Source organism: Andrographis paniculata, unplaced genomic scaffold, assembly GCF_009805555.1.
Source record: "Andrographis paniculata isolate CXL003 unplaced genomic scaffold, ASM980555v1 Contig65END, whole genome shotgun sequence".
NCBI classification, from domain to species: domain Eukaryota; kingdom Viridiplantae; phylum Streptophyta; class Magnoliopsida; order Lamiales; family Acanthaceae; genus Andrographis; species Andrographis paniculata.
In genome coordinates, this window is record NW_026137601.1 from 5,926,758 (window position 1) to 5,937,455 (window position 10,698).

At 34.9% G+C, this 10,698-nt stretch overlaps 2 protein-coding genes and 1 long non-coding RNA gene across 3 annotated transcripts; 2 read left to right on the plus strand and 1 right to left on the minus strand.

Annotated features, from left to right (window-relative positions):
• Positions 1–2,001: 2,001 nt before the first annotated feature.
• On the minus strand, positions 2,002–2,972 carry LOC127261968 (uncharacterized). The gene is made up of 3 exons (XM_051290414.1): positions 2,753–2,972; positions 2,161–2,585; positions 2,002–2,118 (listed from the first exon to the last, which is right to left on the minus strand). Exons 1-3 carry the CDS (start codon positions 2,970–2,972, stop codon positions 2,002–2,004), a joined length of 762 nt encoding a protein of 253 aa, XP_051146371.1.
• A 2,942-nt stretch (positions 2,973–5,914) lies between these two features.
• LOC127262383 (uncharacterized) lies at positions 5,915–6,721 on the plus strand. Its single transcript, XR_007841127.1, has 3 exons — positions 5,915–6,114; positions 6,254–6,309; positions 6,630–6,721. It is a non-coding gene; the product is annotated as an uncharacterized LOC127262383 (long non-coding RNA).
• Positions 6,722–8,305: 1,584 nt separating this feature from the next.
• On the plus strand, positions 8,306–10,259 carry LOC127261969 (uncharacterized). The gene is made up of 6 exons (XM_051290415.1): positions 8,306–8,506; positions 8,597–8,824; positions 8,921–9,475; positions 9,590–9,708; positions 9,884–10,092; positions 10,186–10,259. The coding sequence occupies exons 1-6, from the start codon at positions 8,306–8,308 to the stop codon at positions 10,257–10,259; spliced, it is 1,386 nt and encodes a 461-aa protein (XP_051146372.1).
• The last annotated feature ends 439 nt before the right edge of the window (positions 10,260–10,698 follow it).

A 10,698-nucleotide genomic window follows, 5' to 3' on the forward strand; every position in this document is an offset into this window, starting at 1 on the left:
AAGTTCCTTTGATTTCCCTATTCGAGACCTCAACCTGGCCATTCGTTTGAGGATGATACAACGTCGACACTTTATGCAAAATCTCATATCTGCGAAACAAAGAAGAAATAGTTTTGTTGCAAAAGTGTGTGCCTCAATCACTGACGACGGCTGTTGGCATTCCAAATCGAGAAAAGATGGATGATTTGAGAAACTCTACAACCAATTTAGAATCGTTAGTTTGGGTAGCTTTTGCTTCTACCCATTTCGAGACATAATCGACTGCTAATATAATATATAAAAATCCATACAAAATAGAAAACGGACCCATAAAATCAATGCCCATCACGTCAAAGATCTCAACAAACAACATAGGTGCTTGAGGCATTTTATTTTTAGAAGATATATTTCCTACTCGTTGACATCTATCACAAGATTTTCAAAATTTATGTGCATCCTTAAACAAAGTTGGCCAATAAAATCTAGTATCAAGTACCTTACGTGCAGTTCGTTGCGATCCAAAATGACCTCCACATTCCAAGGAGTGACAATACTTTAAAATAGAATTATATTCACCTTCATTAACACACCTTCAGATGACTTGGTCGGCGCATCTTCTCCATAGGTAAGGGTCATCCCAAAAGTAGTATTTGGCATCGCTTTTGAGTTTATCTCTTTTTGCCTTTGACCATCATGTAGGAAATTGATTAGTAACCAAATAATTAACCAAATCAGCGTACCAGCGACTCGAAGAGACTGCTGCAAGTAACTGTTCATCGGAGAAATAATCCTTCAAGTGCAAATCTCCTTGAGTATTCGATAATCGGCTCAGGTGATCAGCTACACAATTTTTGAAGCCCTTTTTATCGTGTATTTCTAAGTCAAACTCTTGTAACAGCAGCACTCATCAAATGAGTCTTGGTTTGCTATCCTTTTCCCCTATTAAAAACTTTAGTGCTACATGATCAGAGAAAACAATTACTTTAGTGCCCAATAAATAAGATCTGAATTTTTCTAATGCAAAACCCACAACAAGGAGTTCTTTTTCTGTTGTTGAATAGTTCAATTGGGCTCCATTAAGCACCTTCGATGCATAGTAGATTGCATAAGAAATTTTGCCATCTCCCTGTCCAAGAACTGCCCCTACGTTGTGTCACTGGCGTTGCACATCAACTCGAATGGAAGTGTCCAATTCGGAGGTTGAATGATAGGTGTTGTGGTAAGGAGCTTCTTGTTTCATCAAAAGCTTGCTTGCAGCTCTCATCAAACTCAAATAAGATATCCTTTTGTAAAAGCAAGAACAATGGGCTCACCACCTTAGAGAAATCCTTGATGAATCGTCGATAAAAACCTGCATGACGAAGAAAAGAGCGCAATTCCCTCACCGAAATGGGGTAGGTAAGGTAGTAATAGTGTCTATCTTAGCCTTATTGACATTTTTCCAAATTAAGAACCAATATCGTTTCAATGCATCTTTGCAAGACTAAGGCCAAGTTATCTAAACATGCATCAAAATTATCACCATACACACTAAAATCATCTATGAATACTTCAATGATCTTACCGATCTATTCTGAAAAAATACTTACCATGCACCATTGAAAAGTCATTGGAGCGTTACATAGTCCAAATGGCATCCACCTATTTGCTAAAAGTGCCGTAGGGGCATGTAAGTGTCGTCTTCTCTTGATCCTCCGGTGCTATGGCAATATGAAAGTACCCTCAAAATTCATCATCATTGTCAGCCTCAACCGTAACTCCAGCTTTCTTAAGCACCACATGAATCGGACTTACCTTTGGGCTATCTGCGATAGCATAAATAATCTCGGAATCCAATAGTTTCAAAATCTCTTTCTTCACCACTTCCATCATTACAGGATTCAATCACCTTTGAGGTTTCCTTACTGCTTTTGCATTCTCCTCCAACATAATGCGATGTGTACAAAGGAAGGGCCTGATGTCTTTTATGTTAGCTATGGTCCAACCAAGAGCTTCTTTGTGCTTTCTCAACACCTGAAACAATCACTCCTCTTGGATTTGAGAAAGGGAAGCTGATATGATAACAGGCAATGTTTGTTTCTCTCCTAGGAAAACATATTTCAGCTTATCAGGGAGTGGCTTCATGTTTAGATCTGGAGCCTACAAAACAAAGGGCAACAATTTTTGTCTAGATTCAATAACAGGTAACGTTGCTTGTTCTAAACTGGTCGTCTTGAATTCCGAAGATTGCAGTGCGTGCATTGCTTCTCTTAGCTGTGAATTCATCAATTTTTCTGCACTGAATTGCGCATCAAGATGGTATGCCAGAACAATCTTCAAAGGGTCTTTTCCACTTAAATCAAGAATTTCCTGCACGTTCTCATAAAAGACATCCAAGCTATACAAAACGTTAGATTCTCCAGGGTATTTCATAGCATCGGAAATATTAAATTGTACTTTTTCACCATCAAACTCCATAGAAAGTATACCCTGCTTGACATCTATTTTAGTTTGTACAATGCACATAAATGGTCTACCAAGCAATATCTGTGAAGGATTTGGAGAGTTATCATCACGCATGTCAAGCACATAAAAATCCATTGGAACAATAAATTCATTAACCTTCACTAGGACATATTCAATCATTCCTTCAGGTCATTAGTCCTATCGGCTAGTTGTATAATAACCCTAGTTTCATTTAATGGCCCAACATTTAGAGATTTATAAATAGACTTAGGCATCACATTAATTACGGGTTCTAAATCTAACATTGCTCGCTTAATCTCCAAATTACCTATCTTACAGGGAACTGAGAACATACCAAGATCGCCACATTTAGAAGGGAGTTTATATTGTATAACAGCAGATACGCTCTCTCCAGCAATAATGCACTCATCTGCTCGCAATCTCTTTTTATTCGTGCAAAGTTCCTTCAAGAATTTGGCATACTTCGGAAATTGTTTGATAGCATCTAACAAAGGTATGCTCAATTCCACTTTTCTAAACATCTCCATCATCTCCTTGTTTTTATCACTCTTCCTCGGTTTCTCTAACCTGCAAGAAAATATTGTCGGTGTTAGTCTTAGGGTAAGTAGGCGTTTTAGAACTTACCTTGTGTGGTTCTTCATGAGCAGCTTTCTCTATCTCTATTTCGATCTCCTCTTCATCCTTGTCCTTTGAAGCTTCAATTTTAGGTCCTTCTAATTCATTTCCGCTTCGTAAAACCATCAATCTCACGTTCTTCGGATTAGCATCAGGCTATGCAGGAAATTTACCTTTCTCATTTGATTTCATCTGGCGCATCTCATTCGCTATTTGACTCACTTGTTCTTCCAAGCTCTTTATGTTGTTCCGAGTCTCTTATTGAAATTGTAACACGTTAGACAGGCGTTTGTCACACGCTGCAAAATTTAAATAAAATTAACCTACTTCTGCAATAAAAATAACGTAGTATAGATGAAGTAGGGTCGTCTCTCCTCAGGGAATTAAAAAGGTTTTATTTTTATTGTTTAATTTATAAATATAATAAAAAGGGGGATTTTAGAAGTAGGAAATAAAAATAAAATAACAAACTAAAAACTCTATGACTAAAAGATAAATTCAATAAAAATTAGTTTCCAGTCTAGGAATGAAATTGACAACTTGGGTAGTGGATTTGATCATTGATAAATATTTAATTTTATTGGTTTCTAAATAAATTAGTTATAGTTACCGACACGCGCCTAATAACCAACTCTTCCTTAATTTCTTGACAGTGTAGGTACGTCCATCAACTACTTCCCTAGTTAGCCTAGAACCCCAGTGACGCCACAAAGAATTTACTAGCCTAACCGGCTTTCGAACTAGAAGAGCCTAATTCAATTTAACAATTAACTATGCGAAATTGTTTAAAATTGATTCCATGATTTCCTAATGGTGTCTGCCACTAGTTGCTACTTAAACAAAATTAAAACGCAATTACGGATGCCTAATTTAGTTAAGCAATTAATCTTTAATCCAATTGAAATACCTGGCCACAATATCCAATCAAATAAAAGATTATAACTCAAAGAAATTAGGAACTACATAAATACTTAGGAACCAAATAAATATCATAAATCAACACAAGTCTAATCTCCCAAATCCATACCAAGTTGTTTTCCATTTCTATACTAGAAAAGTAAACTACTCGCTAATCATAGGAGGAACAACAAAGGAAAAGGAAGCAAAGAGAAACATCACCTGATAATGATGTTGGTAGAAGTAGAACTCGAAATCTTCTTGGAAGAATCTTTCTTCTTCTTGTCTTTCCACGGTTTCTCCCTGGGACTGTTATGCACGGTGTTCTCCTCGGCAAGTGGCGTAAACTGGCGCCTACTCCTTCTTTCGTTCCTTTATAATTGCCCTAATTTTGTAACGATTGGGCTTTGGGCCTTTTTGTTCTTTTTTCACACTAATTATATCAATTTTATTATTTTTTCCCTGCAAATAATAAATAAATGATATATACCCAAATCAGGTAGAATTTAATCAAAATCAACCAAATATCACAAATAATATAAATATTTAACGCATGCAATTTATGAATATCATTTATTCTGGCATGATGAACGATTGTGGTTGCGTCATCTTCTATCTATCTGCAAACTCAAGTTGATTTCTATCATACCACTTGAGTTTGAGGGGGATGTTGAGATATTTTAGTTATTCAATTTTAGATTTACTGGGTGTTTACTTCGAAGGATTATGTCCGATAATATTATTTTATCTGACCTAATATCATGTTTACTTTAATGTATTCAGGCCCGATACACTAATACCTATTTAAAAGATTATTAATTTAATCCAACACCCTAGTATTATTTTAATATAACTTAATAAAATGACTAAATTACCCTTATTCTTTTTTTTTTCTCGCCCTAATTTCCTTTACTCTGTAGTTTTATTTATTTATTTAATTTTTTTATGGTTATTAGCGCAGTTCACTTCTTTTTCGAGCACACAGTAGATTCAGATTTTTGTGTTAATTCATCAACTATATATGTAAGTATCAAACATATTTTAATGTATGAAAATATCAACGACTTACACTTTAGTAATATGAGTTTGTTGAAGTAACTTTGTTAGAAAAATAAGTCCTTTTAATAATTTATTTGATAAAAATCATTGTGAAAAAATATTAGAATTATTTTATAAGAATATAGTAATAATATTTTTGTTTAATATTCATGTAAAATTTATTTTGAATTCATTTCAAAAGTAATTTTATATATATTTGTTTATTTATCTTAATCAACAAAATATAAAGTGATAAGCATGAGATATACTATATTGCTAACACCCAATTTGTAATTTTGAAGATAAAATAAAATATATATAATATATATGAAGAAAAAAAAAAACATTATATCAAATTATATACATATCAATGCTATCACCGTTAAAATTTTAATGGATTATTATATATTATATTGCTATATTTAGAAGAAAAAAAATGTATAAAACAAATTATATAATTTTTAATATGATTGTGAAGGATATTTTGGATAAGAGTCAATAATCATGTCATATAATTTAACAAAATAAACATAGTGTAATTTTATCTATTATTTAATCTATTGAAATAATTGTTAATATTATAATGCAATCATTTTCAAAGTAAACTTCTCCTTAGTATATATAGATTTAAATTAGATTTTATCTGTAAATTAGATTATGATACATTGATACTCTTTTATACCTAAGGCCCGATTTTTTAAGTCATGAAAAGCAGTAAAACTATTAGTAAGTAAAACAATGAAAGTGAGCGGAGCTGATTGATGTGTAGAAAGGATCGGGTGAGCTGAGAAAGTTTTGTTGGGCGCCGCCTTGAGTTGTTGCAGTGGCACCAAACCCTAGGGTTCACTCTGGTTATAAATACCCAAACGCACAGTCGTTCTGTCTGGCGGTTCTGGCCACTTGCTTGATGCCGGAGGAAACTCTTCTTCAATATCTGCCCAGTGGATCTATAGTGTCAGATGGATTAGCTCTGAAAGTACTAAGGAGGATGTTATATTCTTTTATCGTTGTTTTTCTTTTTTCAAACGATGGTTGGAGTTCGTGAGATGATGAGAATTATATTCCCTTTCTCTGGAGTGGGTGGATCGACCTCCTACCCTACGATGCTCAACTCCTGAGGTAATTAATATTATTCAATGGAAAGCATAGATCTAATCATCCAAGGATTTTTATTATCGCTCTGCATTTTTTATTGTGATCTACTTATAAGAATTTGTTTGAACCTTTAAACACCAATCCTGACAAATTGTGATTGCAGGTTCTTCCAATTCCAAGAACTTCAAACTGTATATTCTCACAGTCGATGAAGGAGAGGTCATATATTTCTAACATACTGATAATTTCTGATATTCCAACTCTTGAGATTGCATGTGTTTTTATTTACTTTTGTATGATTTTCTTGCATTATAAGCATTTATATATGTATCGTACAATGTTATGCCAAGCGTTGTGAAGCTGTAGATTGTTGCACTGACCATAAATCACAATACTCTAGCTACATAAATGAACTACATTGATTGTTTGCTTTGACAATGATGGTCCATAATATGTTTATCTTTTCATAGCGGTTAAAGTGTACTTCATTCATATGACTTCCATTTGTAATATAGTGAATTTATTGGCATATTTTTCAGGGCGCATTAAGAAACTTAATTGATGTCGTAACAATATGTGGGACCTTACCATGTGCCACGATCTCCCTACCCGCTCAACATGGAGAACCCAAAATATATGAGATATTTTAATTTACTTACATTTATATTGAATTTTATTCTTTTTTATTTATAGGAGGTTACTTTGGTTTGTTTACTTGTATTTTCTCAGATTTTATTTATTTAACTTTTTTCTTGTGTGTGTGCTTGTGTAGGTTGCACTTATATTCAATCTTGGAATAACACTAATTGTTTAATTGGGTGTTCTATATTTCCTAGTTGGTCATCTATCCTTAACTATAATCCTTTTTTTTTTTTTAAGGGTCTGTTTTACATTCTATCAATGTGGAACTCCATGTGGTCGTATTGTAGAAGATCCCATGATAGCTGCCGCTGCATTACAGGTTAATTACTTTCTCCGAAGAACATGGTTATCACGGTGTCGCCATAGCGGCCACGGCGTTTTGGCGCTCTCCGTCGCGGCGTGTGGCCCTAAACCTAAAATCAAGCCCTAACTCAATTCTACCCTTAACCGGTTTCTACCCGAAATCAAGCCCTACCTGAACCGGTCTGAATATAAAGATCTTCTCAAAAATTTTCTGATTTGTTGCGCCGTTTCTGGAATCTTCCCCTCCACGCTCCAATCCGCCGAACCGAAGCCGCCCACCGGTCCGCTTTTGGGTGAGTGGAATCTTAATCTCAATTTCTCAATGGATATGCTTTATTTTTTATTTATTTTTATATTATTATTCTATTATTAGTTTTTTAATATATATATATTATATTAATATTATTAGCTATTGTTTTAATAATATTTAGTTAATTATTTATATATTTTTTATTTGTTAATATAATAATGTTATTTATTTTTATTTTGCAACATATTTTTTATAATTTTTCATTTTATAAAACAAATTTTTTATTTATTTTGTATTATTTTGACATATTGATATATAAATATTTATAGGATTAAATTTGCTATGGCCGAAAGTGAAGCGTCGACGATAGATCCACCCAAAGATCCCGAAAGAAAAGCTAAGTCAAATGATCCGGGTTGGAAATATGCTTTTTGGCCGGACTTGGGAAATAGATATTTGGTAGAATGTTCCCTTTGCCATAAGCAAGTACGATCGGGAATAAAGCGATTGAAACAACACTTGCTTGGAAATTCTGGAGATGTAGAGAAGTGTTAAAAAACTACCAAAGAAATCCGGAATGAGATGCAGGAGTTCCTAAAGAAAAAGACAGTAGGAAAGCAGCTCAGTCGTAGTCGTGTTGAATTAGATGACGACGACGACATTGACGACGATGTTGATGTGAATGTTCAAGGAGCAAGGCAAGGTGTATCGCACGACTCAGTTTCTTATCCTAGCTCGGGTAGTTTGAGCAAGAGGAAGCGTTCGCAATCTGTTCTAAATTTTCCATCGATGCCGTCACAAGGTGGAAAAGAAAGCAAGTTGGTTGCTTCAATGCTTAGAAAAACCCCAAAGGAAGTCATTGAGGAAAGACATAGCAAAACGAGTAGTGGAAGTCAAAGAACATTGGAAGCGTGTACAAGGAGCAAGGAGGAGATCGAAAGATTTCATGGACATATTGCCGATTTTTTTTATGAAAATGGCATACCATTCAATGTGGCAAAGTCTTGAAGTTTTGAGATAATGATTGAGTCAGCGGGACATATGAGACCGGGTGTAAAAGGTCCAAGTTATCATGAATTACGAGTTCCTCTTTTGGAGAAGGGGGTAAAAAAGACGCAAGCATTGAAGGAAAAACATGTTATTGCTTGGAAGCAATACGGATGTTCACTTATGGCCGATGGGTGGAAGGATAAAAGAGGGCGGCATTTGATTAATTTACTCGTCAATAGCCCATAAAGTACATTATTTTTGGAGTCGATTGATGCATCAAGTCAAGCTCAAGTTGTATCACTATTGGCGGATTTACTTCAGGAGAAAATTGAAGAAATTGGAAAAGAATACGTGGTTCAGGTAGTAACGGACAATGGTGCTAATTTCAAGGTAGCGGGTAATATATTGGAGCAGCGCATACCCACTTTATATTGGACTCCTTGTGCAGCTCATTGTTTTGATCTTATGTTGGAAGATATCGGAAAATTGTCTGTTTTCCGAGCAAAGATTGACAATGCAAGAAGAGTTACTACCTATATCTATAAGCACGTAAGGCTCCTTAATGCGATGCGGGAGAAGACGGACAACAGTGATCTTGTGAGACTTAGGCCTACCCGATTTTCTACTTCATTGTTGACTTTGTAGAGCTTATATAAACATAAGGATGCTTTGAGGAGCTTATTTTTGAGCGAAGATTGCACTGCATCGAAATTGGCTAATACAAATGTCGGAAGATTAGTAGCAAACACGGTATTGTCTTCTCCTTTTTGGACTGGTGTGGAGTATTGTATAAAAGTGTCGCATCCACTTTTAATTGTTTTGAGGATCGTTGACGGGGATGAGAAGCCAGCGATGCCGGATCTTGTAGTAGCGATGAATGAAGTTAAAAGGAAAATCAAAGAAGATTTTGAGAAAAAGCCAAATTTGTTGAAAGAAGTTATGCATATTATCGATTTTCGGTGGGAGGATCAAATGGAAGTCGAGTTGTATGGAGCTGCATTATTTCTTAATCCTTCCAAGTACTTGGATCTCAAGGTGAGTGATAATGCATATGCTCGTAAGACACAAGCTATGTTTAATGATGTTCTTGAAAAAATGGTCATTGATGATGAATTGCAAACAAAGATTTGTGATCAAGTCGATGATTATGATAATACGCGGGAAAGCTTCGGAAAACAATTGGCTATTAAGAAACAAAAGGCAAAAAGTCCTCGTAAGTGCTTAATTTTTATAATTTCTATTTTATTTATTTATTTTTCCATTTCTCTTTATAGATCGAACTAAATATATTTTTTTAATGTTTTACAATTTTAGTTGATTGGTGGAATGCTTTTGGAGGACTTCATTTCGAGCTTCAATCACTTGCTTTCCGTACAATTAGTCTTTGTTGTTCGTCCTCCAGGTGTGAACGCAATTGGAGGTCATTTGAATTTGTAAGTATCTAATTACTTATATAAATATTATATTAAGCATTATTTTTATTGTAGTCATATACTAATATATTATAATTTATTCTTTTTAGATTCACAGGAAAAAACGAAATAGATTGGAGCATAATAGAATGAACGATTTAGTTTTCGTTCAATACAATCGAAAAATTGCGAATAGATTTCAAAAGAGGCGCGAGGAAGGAAAGAACTTCAATCCTTTGGTGTTGGAGGAATTTGAATGGGATAATGAGTGGGTTTTTGACACCAATGATGTAGTTCATTCGGGAGAGGATCTTACATGGAGTCATGTTGATGAAGCTATGGGTGCATCGGCCAATCTTGAACGCCGCAATATTCCTACAAGGAGAAATATCGGAGATACATCGGGTTCATCAATACAATTATACTCTAGACGTCCTAAGAAAGCGTCAACTTCGGCATTGATGGAGTAAGAATTAGACGATGAAGATGTATCATTAGATGCTGACATTGATGATGATGATTTGGAAGATATTCCTAGTGGTAGTGGTGAACTTGAGCTCTTTGATTGTTGAAATTTGAGATGATTAAATTGGTGGTTTAGAGATTCATGGATAGTATTTTGTTTTGTTTGATGATTGAAATTATATTTTTTATTGTATTATATTTCTTTTTATGATTGAAGGCATATGATATTTATAATTATATATATCTATTTAATTTTATACATAGTATGCCGCGTTTGCCATTTTGTCACCATGGCGGGCGCCACGTCGCCATGACGGTATGGCGGTCCCCTAGCGCCGCGCCGCAAAAGGGCGCCATGACAACCATGCGGAAGAAGGTTTTTGATTGGCATCACAAAACTCGTGATTAAATTATCTACTGATTCAGTAATTTGAGCAATTTGTGTAAAAGCATTAAAATGCCCAAGTTTTCCAACACCGGTCATGGACTTTGAGAACCTCCTTTCCAACACCGCAGCAAAAAGCTCGTCTACCGGTGACATATCTT